At 37.5% G+C, this 18,780-nt stretch overlaps 1 protein-coding gene across 1 annotated transcript; it reads right to left on the bottom strand.

Moving 5' to 3' along the window:
* Positions 1–697: 697 nt before the first annotated feature.
* On the bottom strand, positions 698–16,813 carry MINAR2 (membrane integral NOTCH2 associated receptor 2). Its single transcript, XM_036845903.1, has 3 exons — positions 16,649–16,813; positions 4,324–4,551; positions 698–877 (listed from the first exon to the last, which is right to left on the bottom strand). The coding sequence occupies exons 1-3, from the start codon at positions 16,811–16,813 to the stop codon at positions 698–700; spliced, it is 573 nt and encodes a 190-aa protein (XP_036701798.1).
* Between the last annotated feature and the right edge of the window lie 1,967 nt (positions 16,814–18,780).

Genomic DNA, 18,780 nt, shown 5'->3' with positions numbered 1-18,780 from the left:
AACAGCATGAATCCAACCCAACAGGCAGCATGACCAGAAGCTTGTATCCTGTATACCTGGCAGCTGGCCAAAAAATGATCTGCTCAACTTTCCTAGTGATGACAGGAGGGTGATAACAGTGTTTAAAAACCTGCTGTACAGCACAGGGAGCTCAGCTCGGTGCTCTGTGATGACCTAGATGGGTGGGATTGGAGGGGGGAGGGAGGTCCAAGAGGGAGGGGACATAGGTATCCATATAGCTGATTCAGTTCATTGTACAGCAGAAACTAACACAACATTGTAAAGCAATTATACTCCAATAAAAAATAATAAACAAAAATAAATAAATAAAAATAGAAATAAATACAAGGTGAATATAGTGTAAGCATTAGGACAAAGCTGCTGACAGTTGTTGGTGCTGTTTTGTTCGCTATCAAAGTGTTTAATTTGGGTTGTCTGTATTAACTTTTCAGTGGTTGCAATCCCCAGAATTCTTGCTTCTCAAAGGACAAAGCTCAGGCTGGGATTCTTACAAAGGTTTCACAGGACAAAGTAGAGAAAGTTAGCATATCTCAAACAACGTTTGCATTCTACGGGACAATTACATTTGACTGAACCATGAACAATACATTCACACTCCATAAACAAGTTTTTCTGCAAATGTTTATTTAGAAAGATTTTAAAGAAATGTAAAGTCACTGTGTCTATGGCAGTTTCTTTAGGTGAAAAAGGTGCTAATGGTTACTATGGAAACAAAGATGCAGGCAATGAGGAGCAAAATCAGACCTATACGACAATATTTTGAATGCTTCTCTTGTTCTTCTTCCTTTTTCAGTAAGGTATCAAAACCGGGTGTGTACATGTCTCCCAACCAAAACCGTAGGTCATTAGGATTTTCCTAAAAGAAAATTACACGAAGAGTAGCATCAGTCAGTGTTACAGACTTAATGAGCTTGCAGAACAAGGCCGTATAGGTACTGTACGTCCATATTCACACTGTCCTAAGTGAGGTTTAAGTGTCACAGCTCAAATAATAGAGGCTAGGCTTCCCTGAATAGCAGGAACATGCAGCTACAGCCTCCTGGCTGACCAGGAATCCTCAGCTTCAACCTGTAGGTCTGCATGAGAATTCATTAGGAAGTCTGCATGGCTTACTGAATAAATTGCTCACATTGCAGGGTCAGAAACACAAGAGCGTTTCTGTCATCTTTTCGCTAATTTCGTGTCTCTTACAACTCATAAATACTGTGCGTCAATCAGGTTAGTGAGTTGAAATAAAATTAAAATTCCTTGCCTTAGCGGAGCCTTGGGGGTTTGATTTTGTTGGCATAATAGGGATAAAGATGTTCGCTGAGTTTTTCAGTAAATCCAGAAGCTGACTTCCATGGAAGGGGGAGTAAGACCCAGAGTAAAGAGTCTTTTCCATGCTTCTCAGTCTTCTGGTCTTCCTTGTAGCAGAATACAGCATGTTGGCATGCAGAAACTCTGGCACTGTTTGACCTTCTGGAGAAAGGACCCAGTATATCCTTTCCCACATCACCTCCTAATCCCCATGTCTCTGATTCTTTCCCTGGCCTTGTCTCCCATTCAACCCTGAGAAATTGTCTTCAACTCAATTTCATCTCCTATGTCCAATAAATCATCTGCAAACTCTACTGTCTATACATCTAAAACATATATATACACACACACATATATATTTTTTTCCCTCCTATTTCCTCCTGCTGTTTTTCAGTGCTAATGGTTCTGTGTCTATACCTGGCATCTAGTAGACATACAACAAATTTATGGTGAATGCTGAATCTCTATTTTCACAGACCCACTTCAGGCCTTGTTATTTCTCATTTGGAGTATTGCAATGGCTTGTAGCTGGGCTGCCCACCTTCTCTCTGCCTCTCTAGGCTCAGTGGACTTAAAGTCAGCCAGTTTCCATGGCTGGACACAAGGGCAATGAACTAGCTTCAGACTGCTAAAAGAGGAAGGGGAGCTGGGTGGATTCTGGTGATGGCAATATAACTCTTCCATCACATTGCTACTAGGTTCAACTTCCCAGTCTTACAAAAGCGAAAACATTAAAATAAAATTTGGATGACCTGTGCAAAAGGATAGCTGATTTAAAAATCCTTGCCTACTTCACTCTTATCCTTCATTTGTGTCTGTGTCCTAATCAGAGGCCTGCACTTTGCCTGCAAGTTTAATGCCTCATTCTTCAGTAAGAACTTCCATAATGGGGACTATCCTCTCTTACATTCTGCCTATAGCTTGCCTTTGTAACTAAATATGGGCTTCTTTTCTCCTTTCTTGTTCATAAAGTTAGTAATTTAGAAAAATGGGAGGGGCCCAAAGCACATGGAACTTTCATGGCCTGTAAAGTAGTTGAAAAGATTTCAGAAATTAGGTTGGGGGCTCTGTCTGCTAATTAGGAGATATGGGTAGGGATGGTGATGAAAGAAGTTGAAATGATGAGGTCAAGAAGAGATCCTAATAAAAACAAAAGCCATGATTTCCAGAAGCATCTCTCAAAATAGCATCATGAGGTCTGCATACAGGCCTCTGACCTGATGGGCCTCTGCTCTGAGGTGAGTGTACAGGTAGAGGACGGGTGGGGAGGGGGCCGGCCCTGGTTTTCGTAAAGCAATGCATCCAGCAACTCACGTTCAGTCTTCCTAAGCATAAGTCATGGTACTGTCCAAGAAAATATTACCCCTCAGTGTCAATAATGTTCAGTTTCTTTAGCCTTACATTTGAACTTTTTTTTTTTTTGAGTCTGTTTGTTAGCCTTTTTCCCCCCCATTATTCTATCACTTAAACTGTAGCTCCAGCAAAACTGGACTACCTATTGTTCTGACAAACTCTCTCACACTCTTGTATATGTGCCTTTTTTCTTGCTACTTCTGACAAAAGAGGGCCTCTCCACTCACACAAACAACCTATGTCTTCTGGAATTGTACACATTCTTCAAGTCCAGCATAAATTAACTTTTTCATAAAGGCTCCTTATAATCCAGTGTGACTTTGTCCTCTTCTGAATCTGCACAGCACTTTCCACTATTCTTCCTATCCTCTATCCACTATCCTCTTCCTCTATCTTGTCATTTCCTCTGTCCTGTCTAGAGTTATCGTTACTTTGCTCAGTTAGATAAAATTTTGAGGGCAAGGAGAGTCATATTCACCTTCATAGTCCCTTTGTCATTCATGTAAACAACAAAGAAAAGAATAGAGGCTCTAGCATACAGTCAAGAAATGTTTGTGAAATAAATCAACACACTTTTTCCTAGTTGCAGAAGGTTATTTCCTAGAGGTCTTGATCTTTAGATTCCTGATAAAAAACACAAGATTATTGTTGCTAGGGGGGAGCATCTGTTATGGAAACGTCTCTGGAAAAGAGGCTACATTAAGGAGGAGATACACTAAATCCACTAGGAGACTAAGCAACTCCAAAGACTTTGGACACTATTTCAAGGAGTGCACACTTGAGATTTTAAAAAGTGTAGGACTTTAGAGGGACATAATGCTGTCCCCTTCAGCAGGAAAAATCTGTAGGTGATTAAAGTATGGGGCTTAGAACAGACATACATTGTTAAAGGAAATGTACTTGGAAAATGTCAGACCTTTCTGGCCCTAGGGTGGGCAGAGGCAAGCCAAGGCTGGGTAGGAATCCAGTCCACTCAGAAAACAGAGGGCCTCTCTCCCTGCTTTTCAGGTATTCCTAGACCCTCTATTTGGTGGGTGACACCAGAAGGAAAAAAAAGAAAAACTTGAATTGGGTTTAAGCTGGGTGAATGAGTTCATTGCATACTTTTCCTGTGTTGAAATGTTTTTGTTTTGTTTTGTTACTGAGACACAGGAAAATGTCCAAAATGTAAATTTGCAATCTTAAATCACTGAGTAGGCTTGAAATAAAATGATCTTTGATGAGAACTGCCTTGCACTGTGCCTAAGACAGAGCATTTAGTCAATATTTTTGAATAAATGTAGAATAAGGAACTCTTAAGTATTCATGAACACAGATGATCACAAAACTAGAGGAAAACATACTTAATCTGGCAAATTAATTTTCAAAACCTGATACCTTCCAGGTAAACCCTTCTTCTGTGTCACACCATTTCTTTCTCTCTACACTGTAGAGATGCTGGTAATTGCTGAAATTGTAAAACACAAAACACATAAATAAACAAAACTACTGACTAGGAGAGAGAAAGTGAAGCCAGGGGCCAAAATGACCTGAAATCTGGAAATTTTGTGCCTAGTGAAGAGTGCCTTTCACCTCAGTACCCATTTCTTTTAGGATTATTTAACTGATCTCCCTCATCAATTAAAGGAGTTGATTCTTTGCCTTGAGTACCTTCAGATGCCCAGAGAGGTTTGTGTGCAGGGAATGCTTGTCATATTCCTCAACGGTCCATGAAGGATTCTTTTTTCTTTCTTCCATAGCTTCCTCCAAGCTCACATCACTGTATAGTGGGTTATTCTTCAGAACTGATGACAGGGATGGTGGGGGGCTCTCTGTGGTCACAGCACCCTCCGCACTGGATCTCCTCATTCGTTGAGCAGTAATATTCTTCTTCTCTCTCTGTCAGGAGGCACAGTGACAAAGTTTGTCTTACCAATAGGTCACTGATGACAAGGAAGGCAACGTGAAATAACTGTACCTGAAAGCTTGCTGATTCTGCCTGGAAGCCCAACAGATTAGGACAATGAATGAAGGAAGAATTCTGGAATCCAGTTTGACCTAGGATCCTACCATTAATTGAGTTATTTCTTTGCATGTGATCTTGTTGAGCTTCAGTAATCATTCATTAAAATGCTATTTTATAACAACAGAGAAAGGACAATGTTCTTTAATTCAAGTAGTAGAATTCTAAGCAAAGCCATTTTTCCCCAGCTTACTTGCACTGAGATTTGACATTTTACTTCTCTCTACTTGCGCATTCCATGCCTGATTAAAAAAAATTAACATTGCTGTATTAATCCAGCAAAATCAAGATTAAAAGGCATTTTATAGTTATGCCTTGGCTTTCATGGAAACTCCCTTAGGACTCTTATTTCAGGCAGCTTGGCGAACTGGACTAACTTAGCATTGCACTCCTATATGTAGCTACAGACCAGCTGGCTATTGGAAGGCTCTAATTCTGACTTTTAGATGTTTAAAAACTTTTTTTTATTAAAGCATGATATATATGTAGAAAAATGTATATATTATAAAAGTACATATATTATAAGTTTTCACATACCAAATAAACCCAAGATACTACCAAGAAACAAACCATTACCAGCACACCTCATGCTGCCTTCCATTTACTGTCCCTCTCCCTCCCTAAGGATAACCAGTAGGATAACAGCATAGGTCAGTTTGTATTCATTTATATAAATGGAATCATACAAAGTGGTTTTTCTGTGTCTGGTATGACCTTCATATTTTTACTTTGCTTTTTTTCCTCATGACTACAAAACTATCACAAAGGTAGAAAAATTTTAGATTAAAATTTGTTCATTGGCCAAATAAAATTTAGAAGAAAAAAAAGTTTATAGTAATGTCTCATTTATGATGGGGCATCACGGGAGAGGAACTCCACATAAGTTAATTTTTGGAACACTTAGGTTTAACCCTTAAAAACTGGTGACACATTTCATTAATTTACAGGAATTTTTTCAATAAATGTGTTTCACATATTTCAGCCTTCTTAAACAGAGAAGTTTCAATAGCAATTAATAGTTTTCTGAGTTATATTTATAATCATCAATACACTGATTACCTCAGCATCTATTGGGGTATATAGGTCACATTAAATATGTGTTTATATAAGCTAAATTGTGAACTAATATTATATATAGTTTCCTTCTGAAATGGCTGGCAAAAAATCATCTAGATAAAACCATTCACATTCTCTTTAGCCTTAGGTTTATCTAATTTTCTTAATCCAGACATTTTTTACATACTTAGTGATCAATGGAGATCATCTCTGACTTTATTAGGTCGTTGGTCTGCTCAAAATCAATTTATATTCCATAATATTGAAGTTTGTAATGAAATAATAAATCATCTTGACTTAGTGTTTATCTTTAAGATGGATGACCTCATGAAAAATGTTTCTGAATTGAGAAAAAACAATTTGATACAAAATTTAGATAGTTTCAGTTTAGCATAATTCTGACTCAAGTTTTTTTCTTCAAGGCTAGATATCTTTGATTATCTTTGAAGAGAAATAATTCTTCTGACATTGAAAAATTGACTTTGTCAGTTTTCTTGCCTGCTGGATTATTCCTTGAGCTTCTTAAATAAGAAAGCTCTATAAATCAGAAAAATACAGTTTGGGGGGTTAAGAAAAAATAATACTTTCTATTACAATGTATAAAGACCTTGAAAAACTAATATACAAAAGACAGAAAAATAATCAGAGCTATTTTTAAAAGAACATTCAAGCACTTAATTCTAAATTATATTCTTGAATGTTTGATGTTCATCCTAGAACTTGGTGCCATTTATTTTTGCATTGCATGACAATTCCATGTCTGAAGGACATGTGAAGGGAAAATTAATAGAATAACTTTATTAAGAATTTTATGGAAGAAATAGAAAATACTAATCATGGTTGAGGTTCTTTTGTATTTTGATAAATTTTTAAAAAATCTCTTAAGAAAGGAAACAAAGCATGTATTTGATTCTAACTTTTCACTCCACATTCTAGATGGACTACATTTAACAAAAGGAAACAACAGTAATTCCATTATTTTACTCATATAATCTCTAAAATAACTTCTTTTTAAAAATACTTAAAGGAAAGTAACACTTCAAAGCTTACCTAGGCTCTTCTGTATTAACCATTGCTTTGCCCATTTACCCTTTATACACTTTAATCATTATTTATGTCATTTATGTATAAGTAAGCTATCATTTAATAGAGTGATATAGAAGACTTTCAGACAGACAAACACTGAGAATATACAATTAATAGGTGAAAAAAGAAGGAATCTCTAAAAAACGTACTTCAGGAAGAAGAAACCTGATAATAGAATGAAAGATTAAGAGGCAAGAAGGAATGCTAGGCAAAACAAAGAAAAAAACAAAAAACAAAAAACTGACAAATATATACAGAAATCTAAGGAAGCACTGATTTTATGGTAAAATAGAAATAATAATAACCACTAATTTGTGAGTTTTAAGATAAGAGAAAACTGAAACTGTACATTTAAAAGTTTAACAGATATATTTAATTAGGAAATTTTAAGAAATCATTTCAGTGAGAGTATTGAGATATTACTAAAAAATAGAGAAAGAATGTATAGCTTCTAAATTGGTAGAGCAGAAGAAAAAGGATAAAGGAAAATTAATCTAAAAGGTAAGAAACCTGAAACAAAGAATATAGAGGAGAAAGTCTTAGGAAAATAGAAAAATTTTTGAAATAATCATGTTAAATGTAAATAGACTAAACCCTCTATTTAAATGACAGACTGTCATATCAGATTTTTAAAATTAAATTTAATTATATAATATTTACAAGAGAAATACCTAAAATATAACGACTCAGAAAAAATGAGAGTGAAAGTATAGAAAAAGATATAGCAGGCAAATATAAAGAAACAAGAGCTGGTATTTGACTGGTTAAATACTCAGCAATTTTGTTTTCCCTTCCTGAGTACAAGGGATGACTGCCTTTATTAGGCTGTTTGAAGTTAAACTAGGGCCAGCTCTTCTGATGATGTGTGGACAAAAGTAACAGAGACCACTTCCAAGCTGAGCCCCTGAGTTCTCCAACAAGATTTTTGGCTCATTCTTCCTCACTTTCCATTTTTGTGTCACTATAAGCAAGGACTCTGAGATGGCAGAGCTTTAAGATGAAAGAACTTCAAGCCCTGGGATACTGCTTGGAAAAGAGTTGCCCCCTAGACCCATCTGCCCTTCCTCAGACATGCACAAGAATGCTTTTCTTCTTCTTAGTTAGAGATATTTTGTCATTACAGTGTAGCCTAGCCTACGTTCCTTAATACAGAAAGTGATATCTTGAAATTCTACAAATGTGGGCATTGGCTTAGCAGTCAAGAAGTGGAAAGGGATGAAAGGGATATTGGAAGCCGGACTGATGGTTATTCACATAATACAGTGAAAAATGTTTGGTATAAGTGTCATCTGTGGTCATTTGGAATCTAATCCCCTGTAGCTGTACGAGAGTTATTATAAATAATCAGAGCATTTATGTACAAGGATCACAGTGCTGGTGTAATACAAGAAAAAGATGACATTAGAGAAAGAACTGAATAGTTTGCAAGAAGAAAGAGAGTAGAGAAACTCTGGAAATTTGATGCCTTCTATTGTTAAAAATCTGACTGTTTATAGACCTCAAACACTAAGATATAGAATCATTTAAAAAAATGGATTGAGGAAAAAAAAAAAACCCGCCGATTAAAACTTCTTAGCTGGGACTTCCCTGGTGGCGCAGTGGTTAAGAATCCACCCGCCAATGCAGGAGACATGGGTTCAAGCCCTGGTACAGGAAGATCCCACATGCCGCAGAGCAGCTAGGCCTGTGTGCCACAACTACTGAGTCTGCGCTCTAGAGCCTGTGAGCCACAACTACTAAAGCCTGCGCGCCCTAGAGCCTGTGCTCCACAACGAGAGAAGCCACCGCAATGAGAAGCCCGCACACTGCAACAGAGTAACCCCCGCTCACAGCAACAGAGACTCAACGCAGGCATGCATGCATGCATGCATGCATAAATAAATAGAAAAATCAAATGAAACATTAAAAAATAAAAACAAACTTCTTAGCTGAACGAAGTGACTCAGGGTAAAGGTCCTGTTAGGGTGTGGTTTCAAAACTATTATTCCTGACTGCCTCCAGGTGTTTGTCATTGAGTTAAAGGATGGAGAAATGGAGGCAGAAAAGTAAACCATTAAAGCCTACTTGAGGGACTCCCTGGTGGTCCAGTGGTAAAGAATCCACCTTCCAATGCAAGGAACGCAGGTTCGATCCCTGGTCTGGGAACTAAGATCCCACATTCTGCGAGGCAACTAAGCCCGTGCACCACAACTACTGAGTTCGCGCGTCTCGACTAGAGAGACTGTGTGCCGCAAACTACAGAGCCCACGTGCCCTGGAGCCCATGCACCACAAGTAGAGAGAAGCCTGTCACAGGAGAGAGGCCCGAGTGCTGCAAGGAAGACCCGACACAGCAGAGGGAAGCCCTCGCGACACAGACGAAAAAAAGCCTATTTGAGAGCTATGCCTTAAGATAACTAAAGGTGTGTTTATTGACCTATAGAACTGACCTCAACAAAATAGATATGATTACATTAATAAATAGCTCACACTAAGTTTTATAAGATATGTATGACCAAAGAAACCACAAGCCTAGACCTAAAAGCTTTTGATTGTTCAAAATTATAAAACAAAATAACAATAACCTTATGCCTCCAAATATCCAAAAATAGGAGTAAATTTTGAAGCTTCTACAGCCTCTAGGGAGGGCCCACTCTGATACGGCAAAAGAGAATGATGAACAAGGGGCAGCTTCCTAGTGGGTAGGACTGGGGACCCTAGAGAACAATGCAGCAGGAAGTCTTCTAAAAAGCAGAATCATGGCCTAATCCACCTTCCCCACCTTCAAGGAAGGAGACCCACACACATTATTTTCAGTGGAATCTCAGAATTACTTTGGGTAGTGTCTGTCGTCTTTCATTTTTCCCATTCAGAAAGGAAGAATTACTGTAGCGATCTCATTCCTATTCCAACAAAGATTATAGGATGATATGGTTGGGACATCCGCTAAATGTAGTGACTGGCTCACTTTGGTGTTAGTGCCTCTGGGGAAGGATGAATGCTGTGTGTAGGAAGATGAAATATATAAGTATATATATGTTTAACAGAATGATAGACTGCGGCAGAGTCTGGCTAGGTGCTCAGCAAACCCATTTCTTCTTCATGGGCATACAACAGCTAGATTGGGACATAGGCTTGACCCCTAAAATCCCTGATCCTTGGCTTAGTCTCTCTCTCTTTTCTAGCTACAAGCATCATAAAAATTCTGATCTAATAGAGCCTCAAAAAGGAACAGTCTGGGTTCCACTTGGAAGCAAGCCACTAGGATAATTTTCCCACCCACAACAGATCTTGTGTGAATGACAGATACATTTTATTGAGTCAAGTCACTAAGAATTTGGGCATATTTGTTTCCACAACATAATTTAGCCTAACTACTAAGAAAGTATATATATCAGACAAAATAAACTTTCAGGTAAAAGACTTTGTTAGGTGAAAAAGTGTTGGTGGAAAATGAATAAATGTAGGCATAATCAGTAAAATATAATATTTCTAAACTTGTATGCCTCTAGTAAAATAATCTCAAATTTATAAAGCAAAACTTGAGATAACTAGGAGAAATTTATACATATAATTTTTTACCAAGCAGATAAAACAATTATTAAATATAAAGAGGGTTTGAACAATGAAACCAACACATTTGATCAAAGACACTGATGTCATTATTCAACGACTAAAAATACTCATTTTAAAAATACATTGAATATTTACAAAAATTGGTAATGTCCTGGACTCTAAAAGAAATTTCAAACATTCAATATTAATATAGATCATGCTCTTTGATCACAGACAACTTATTAGAAATTTAGACATTAATATCAAAAAGATAATGTAAATTACCACATTTTGTAGAAATTAAAACACACATTTCAAATAAATGATGGGAATTTAAAAACTTAGGCAGAATGAAAATGAAAAATGGAGCTGAAATAGCTTTTGAGGGAATATTATAAGCATATATGCTCACTTTATAAAAGCAGAATGAGAAAATTAGTGAAGTAATAAACATCTAATTCAAAGCCTTAAAAGGAAACCGCAGAGTAAATTTAAGAAAATAGTCAACATGAAATAATAAGGATAGAAGGAGAAATCAATAAATATTATAAAGAAAAATAACCCAAATATACAATGGAGAGAATCAACCATATTGAAAGCTATTTCTTTGAAAAGGCTAAACCGATTAAAAATATCTCTGGTAATACTTCTGAGGAAAAAAAAAGATACAAACCCACAATGTTAGAAATGTAAAAGGAACATGAGAAGTTACATAGCACAGAATAAGAAGTGTAATAGGAGTATAATCTGAGTAACTTTAAGAATTTACACGCAATTGGGCGATTTCCCACATAATATAACTTACCAAATTTAATTAAGGAAAAAATAGGAAATGTTAATAAACCAGTGATCATTTGACTAACTGAATCAATAGTTTAAAATCGACCCCAACTATACACAGGTTTAGGAGCACCAGGCTGAATGAGTGTTGTAATCAGCACTCAGACATTCTTGAAACAGATCATTTCTACCTTATTTCTATCTCATTTCTATCTTGTTGAACTCTTCTAGAATATAGAAAAACAAGGAATACTCCCCAACTCATTTTATGAAGTTGGTATAAACTCCAGACAAGGGCAGTAGGTAAAAGAAAAGGTAATTTATTATAGGCCAATTTCTCTTATGAACATAAATGAAAAAATCATTAATAAAGTATTGCTAAACAGAATCCTACAATATGTATATTTTATATACCAGGATAGGAAAGATTTATACCAGAAAAGGATGTTGTATCAGGAGGATGGTTTAATATTCGAAGATTAATGTGACTCACCAATTATCAGGAAAGAAACAACACAGAAGTTTGCAGTACATTCTGAAAAATATTTGGAAAATATTTAAACATATTTAGAGCAAATTTCCTAGCAAGATGGAAATAGTAGGGAACTTTCTTAAACTAAGAGAATCTGCCCAAAACTTCCAGGGCACTGTTTACTTAATGGTTCAAATATTAGAAGCATTTATCTTGGTTTCAGAATTAATACAAGGATGCCAGTAATCACAAACATTCATATGTTATCGCGAAGTTCTGAGCAATACACTAAAAATTAAATAAATAAATAAAAGGAATAAGGGTTGTAAATAATGAAACAAAACAGTAGATGGCATGATTATCTACAGGGATATTTACCATCAAAGTAAAATAGATTTTAATACAATTTCTGGATTCAAAATCAATATACAATAATCAATAACATATGTAATACTTTATTATAAAACATGATTTAAAAGGTCCTATTCTTGACAGCAGTAATTACTATAAGTATTTAGATATAAACCTTACGACTATATGTAAAACTTCTATGTGGAGAATTATATGACATAATTGAAGGCTATACGAAGAGCATGATAAATGGAAATATATACCATGTTCATGAACTGGGAGAATCAAGATCAAAAGACTTCCATTTCCCCAGTTTGGTCTATACATACAATGTAATTCCTATCATAATCACAATGCAAACAAGGCATTTTGTTTATATTGCACATGTGAGCCCACAGACAACTTTTCTTGGAAAGCAGCTCCTCACTGACCACAATAATTCTGTTTTCCAAATTGCTAGCATGGTTACCTTTATGAAACACAAATTTGATCATGTGATCCTCTTGCTTAAAATTTTTCATCAACCCCTCCAAATTTTCAGGATAAAATTTAAAAATCTAGACAACACCCTCTGAAGCCTTCCTGGTCTGACCCAGACCTCTCTTTAACCCCCTCTCCTGCCTTCCTCTCCATGTAACCTGGGCTCTGGAGTCCCACATGTGTTCCTGTGACACACACAGTGCTTTTAATACAGTTTCAGTGCCAGAGGCATTTGGGTCTCATCTGGGAGCAGCGTGATGGGACAAAGTGGGTAATGCTTCTGGCAGCATACCATCCAAGGGTGAATTTCTGACCCCACTGGAGATTTTGTGAACTGTGTAAATTTAGCATAACTTGATAAATCATGTCCTGATAATTGCCTGAGCAGCTCAGTGATGCTTCTCAATCTACTTCCTAGACAATAAATTAAGTACCTCAAAAGTCCTATAACATTTGCCCAAATATAAGCTTAAAAACGGGAGCCTATTGCACATAGGAGGCTGTTCTTTTTGAAATAGGAAATGGAGTATTGGGAATAGAGACAGTCCAGGAGAAGGCATGACACGTGTTCAGAGACAGATTGCGAAATACAGTTATGATATACCAAAAAGAAACTGAGATAGAAAGAAGAGACATTAGAATTTAAGGGGAAAAGAGTTATAAGACTGAAAAAAAAGTGAGGAAAGGTGATTGGGAAATACACCCAGTAAATGACATTGTGTAGAAACCAAGGGAAGAGCAACCTCCTTACCCTTGGTCTTTTGTTCCAGTTCACAGGTTTAGTACAGAAATCCCCTGGGTTCTCAAACAGATGTGATGGAAGCCAGGAAAAGATATAAGAAACAGATTAACCTGAAAAGATTCTGAAGTCTAACTTCTAATCAGAAAAAAAAAAAATCCCACCACAATATCTGAAAAAACATGTTTTATCATTTATACCAAAAAAAAAGGAATCAGCTTTTTCCTTTTATTACCTCGTTTTATAAAGGGATTGGCAGAAATATTTGGGATACAATTCCAGATGCCTTCATCAGATACATGCCCCAAATTATTTTAACAACCAGAAACATTAGGTTTTGGCAAAAGTTTGTTCATTGCACTGAAAAGAAATTTATTAGGAAGCTTCTTTATTTCTCTAGTTGAAAGAATTTAAGAAGTATAAATCTAGTGGAATCAAGAAATATTTGCTTGTACTCTCTCCCTGCAAATACAGGTGACCTGTGTATCCACACAGAGGGAATGAACAGTGTCTGGAGATACTGGCATGTCTGAGGACATCTGTGCTTACTTTTCTATACGTACGGTATTGCTTCCGTTTGTGTAAAATGGCTTAGAGAATTGCCTCTGAAGGTGGAATGTGAATTTTAAAAAAGCTTAAAAGATAAATCATGGATATAAATACAGTACTCTGTTTTGTTTTTTGGATTTTTTGGCCATGCAACACGGCATGCGGGATCTTAGTTCCCTGACCAGGGATCAAACCTGTGGCCCCTGCAGTGAAGTGCGGAGTCTTAACTACTGGCCGGCCAGGCAAGTCCCTAGGAGATCTTTGTTTTAACTGTTGAGTTACTACCAACGTTGAAGGCAATGTTTGTAGGCTAAGTCCTTTGACATTCCATGAGGTAGTCTGAATTCTAAACACCGTGCACATGGAGGGTATGAGACCAAAGGGTAAGCTGACACCACCCTGAAGTTTGTGTGGATTTCATGGGAGTATAAAATCTAACTGCTTGAGTTAGCCACACAGCTTGACAGATGCATTGACTACATACTCTAACACCTGCATGCACACATACCCCCCTGTATCCACCGTATACATCACAAAATGCAAGTGGTATTATCGGCTATTTTCCAAATTCTAACGATAGGGTAATTTTAACACATTTTGGAATACTGGCAAATGATGATGATGATGATGATGACGATGACGATGATGATACACATTTCTTATACTCTTACAGGAAACCCTGTCAATTGTTTTTACCTTATTTTATTTGCTCTCAGTTTTAAGGAAATATGTAAAATGAGCATCATCCTAATTTTGCAAATGGAAATACTAAGGCATGGACTGAATAAGGGCCATAATTTATGTCTCTCAAATTGGTTTATTGTGGATTTGAGACAAGAAACCAAGTTTCAAATCTCTTTATTCAACGTTCTCCCAATGGGCTTAATGTCTCTCCAGCAGAATGAGACATTAAGCCAACAGAGTGAGGGTTTTAAATTAAGAACTATTTAACAGCTGCCTACCACCTTCTGCATCCCTAACACCTAAATTCACCTGGTATGTTCAGTGCCTTATTCCAGGTATCCCCACAGCTACTTAAAACTTTTATACATTCATTTCTTTTAGATTTATTTTTTTGCCAATGAATATATCACTCCTGGATTTTAAGATCCAGCCAGGAGAGAAGAATTACTTATTGACATATTGCAATCTAAAGTAGCGAATATAATTGTTTTTACTCATAATCTGTGCCACACCTACCCAACTAACTAAATTTGTAATTGATTTACTCCTTCTCTCCAAGCATTATTTCAGTAGTATATTGAACTGAAATATTTATTCAGTCATTTAACACTTTATTTTAGGGTAAAAGTATAACTTAATAAAGTTTATCTATAGTTTACAATTACCGATAACATTCAAAGACATATGAAGCAGATTTTTACCTTCTTGGTTTGCCCTGAATAACTATATCAACACATCAGGGCCTGTTGAAAGAGATGCCCTTTAAAAATTTGCATTTCATTCAGGTTTAGGAACAACATTCAACAGAGCTTTAAACTGTGAAGTTCCACATGAAGGAAATAGGTCAGCTCCAGTACTAAACAAAAGATGTTAGATCGATGTGTTCCAACCTCAAAGGAATTTATTGGATATGTTTTCTTAGACTAAACTTCATAGCACAGGAGGGCCAAGGTTTTCTGAATTGATTTTTGAATCATTTTATTCCATGATATAAACAATAAGACAAAGGAGAAATTTCATCACATTTAACTTAAACAAAACACAAAAAAAGCAACCACCAAAAAGGTGTGTATGGATGGGTTTTGAGGATTACAAAAGGGAAGGATGTAAAATTTTTGAAAAGTTAGTTTTCATAATAGGTTGCCTTACAATGGGAATAAATTAAAATCCTCATAGATGGAGGAAACACTTACATAATCATCCAAGTGTACTTGATTTTGAATGATCTCATGATAAAGGTCCCGAGGAGCCCACAAACACACCACAAAGGAGTCACTTTACACCAGGACTCATGAGTAGCAACTGTTTCTTAAAAGAAAACAAATTTCTGTTTAGGGACTTTGAGCCACTCCAAAGGATTTAATGATTTGCAGGGCTTTGCAGGTCAGTCACATCTGTTCTGAAATGACATGCTTCTTCCTGTTTCTAAATTGACTAACCCTTAACCCCATTAGCCCTCACATCTTAAACAAAGATTATTCCTGTTTCATGAGCTGTGCAACAGTCAAGTTTATTTATGTTTATTTCAGCACATGGAACTCATCACAGTTTTATTCTTCTCCTTTGGTTAGCAAAAAGAAGGAAGATGCAAAAGAAGAAAGCAAGAAATGAAGTCTGGGCTTGAAGGTTGATTGTTAAGTCTTGCCCACATGGACACCTGTGGGAAAAAAAGAACCTCTAAAATAATAGCCAGCACCTTTCCCAGGTGGAGAGTTCTCTCTATTTTCTTTCTTTCCATCATTAGGTTGCCATTGTTCCACTGTTTGAGTCTCTTTTGCATGAGATGAAAGGGAGTCAGTCTAAATGAGGCAGAAGCAAGATTCAGTTCTCTCAGAGGCCATGCATGAGCCCACACAATGTAAGCTTCTGATGCTTTACGCTTAGACTATCCAAAAGATAGAGGTAGGGTTCCCCCCAGAGCCTTATTTGCAAATGTAGTAATTGATTTGAAAAAAATTTAAAGGGAAGGTATAAAATGAGGGCTAGGCAAAATCTAAAATGACAGGCTGAGAAGCTAGTGCTTGGAGGAAAACGAATGGTTGGGAAAATTCACAGAATTTATAAAGTGATCAGAGAAAGTCTCCTTATGCTAAGGAAGAGAGAAAGACCTTTTCTATGGCAAGTGTGAGCAGCTACCTTGTACTCTGTTCCCTATAGTTTTCTTTTTGCACAAATGATGAAGTGGCCAATAATGAGAAAGAAGCAAGCCCCTGCCCGCATATTTAGGTGCTCCCAGACCTTACCTGTGAGTAGATGAGGTTTTGCCAGTGCTGTGCAGCAGGGTAATTCCCTCCCGGAAACCTCACCAGACCGGCCTGAAGAAGGGCTGAGTTCCTCATTAAAGACCTCACGTCAAGCTGCAGGAATTTGTCAGGATGGTTGTTATTTGGCAAAACAGAGAGGTCCATGTCTGCCTTCATCTACGGTGGAAAACAAAGGCGAGCAAGGCTGCTTCTGTCAGAGCCGTCCATTATTAATGAGCCTGAGAATGCCTCACAGGCATCTGAAACCAGGTCTCTGGGCTGCGCTCAGAAACTACTCTCGAAATGACACATCCACACACAGGAACAATGTAGCACGCTGCCTTACCTTTCACCACACACACACACACACACACACACGCACGCGTGTGCACGTGCATTTAGAGTGCTTGAATGGAACAGTTGGGCCCACACGCATTAAATTGGATAGGATACCAAAATTAGGTATGTGTAGCACGTAATGTCTCTCCACACAGAGTTAGGAATAACAGTTGAAGAGGAGCTACTCTTTGGATAAGGCTGCCAGAATTTCAGGGTAACAGTCCACAGTTTGGAGCACATGAAACAATCACCTGTAGGGAGACATTACTTAATATTTCTCTCTGAACATTGCCGAGCTGACCCAGCTGACTTGGCCCTGCCTGCACAGCCTCACATGTGATACGTGGGATCTTGTTTCTTCTCATGTTTTGACTCCCAGAGTCTCAGGCTCATGTGAAATCTAACCGTGTTTAGGTTGTCAGCTTCAGCTCGAGTAGGGAAATGGCAAGAATCTGATAGTTTGCTACAGTAATGCAGTGCCCCAAACTACTGCTTTGACCCATTCTCTATCTGAGGTCTCTTTGACTCTGTTCCTAGCTGTATAAACTCCTGTGATGGGTCTTGGTGTTCACAAAGTACATTTGGAACCAAAGGAGAACATGGCTGCTGGGTTTGGATGACGTGCTGTCCTAAGTGAACCCACCTGCTACTCAGGGAGCCGAGGTGGGAGTGAGGCTGTGGACCTTAAGCCAGGAAGTGACGATGACTTTAAGGGAGATAAGCTCTCTCATTACAAGCCGCTCTGCCTTGGGCAAACCATACTTCTCACCGGGAAAGTATGGATTTTCATCTAGAGAAAGAGGGAACCTTCCCACTCTTGAGAAGGCAAAGGACAGACACATCAGCAGTTTTTAAAAGACATAGATTGTTATGTTTGTGCCTCTGTAAACCCATCTGATTCAGCAGGAAGGATTTTCTTACAGAGGTAATGAGGTCACATGTGGAATGTATCAGCACCAGATTCCAGAAGAGTGCCCTATAGCTTATTAGACTCGGCAGCTAGGATGTTCTTGAATCAAGCAAGACACTAGAGAGTACTTACCTTCTTTATAACAAAAAGCATGAGGATGTTAAAAAAATCATCTGTCCTACTGATAGTTGCAAACTGGATTAAACAACCAATGTTTTCTGTAAGAATTTTTGGACCCAAACTCTATCACTGTCAACAATATTTGAAATAAGTTTGACTGGTTTTTATCAATACACTTACTGGAGAAAGAGGTACTTCATAATGACAGTTGATAACAAAAGAGTTAAATCACAAGTGTTTGAAGAATCAAGTGTGTTATGTGTATGTGCATGTACTTAGTACTTTCTGGATTTTTCTGGCTGCTGCCAGAACACATCTAATGAACAAATATTTCTCGGGCTGTTTGCTTTTCCTAAAAGATTCTTTGGGGAATAACACACATCTTCAAGAAGAACCTTACTTCTCTTTGGCTCTCTATATTGGCCAAGTGGAGACACAAAACCCAGATCCAAATATATTTGATTAGAAGTTTTCCTTAGCCAAAGTATGAGGTAGGTGAAATGAGCCTTCAGTTTTCCTTAGGCGTCCTTCCTTTTAGATTCCTCCACTGTGCTTTAGATGCCCAGAGGTTTGTATACTATCTCCTTCTGTTTACAAGTTCAGTTTCTGACTCTCCACATTCTCCCACCATCCTTTGTCTACTGTCACCCCAAAACCATCAGTTCTTACTTCTCACTACTATCCCTATGGGTAGCCTACATGACTGATAATCAGGAAATCAAGCTTACTCCTCCCTTTCCTGCTACTGGCCAAACCCCACCCC

This window comes from Balaenoptera musculus, chromosome 3 (genome assembly GCF_009873245.2).
Source record: "Balaenoptera musculus isolate JJ_BM4_2016_0621 chromosome 3, mBalMus1.pri.v3, whole genome shotgun sequence".
NCBI lineage: Eukaryota > Metazoa > Chordata > Mammalia > Artiodactyla > Balaenopteridae > Balaenoptera > Balaenoptera musculus.
Note: the sequence above shows the minus strand (reverse complement) of the source record. Positions and strands in the feature narration are given on the sequence as shown.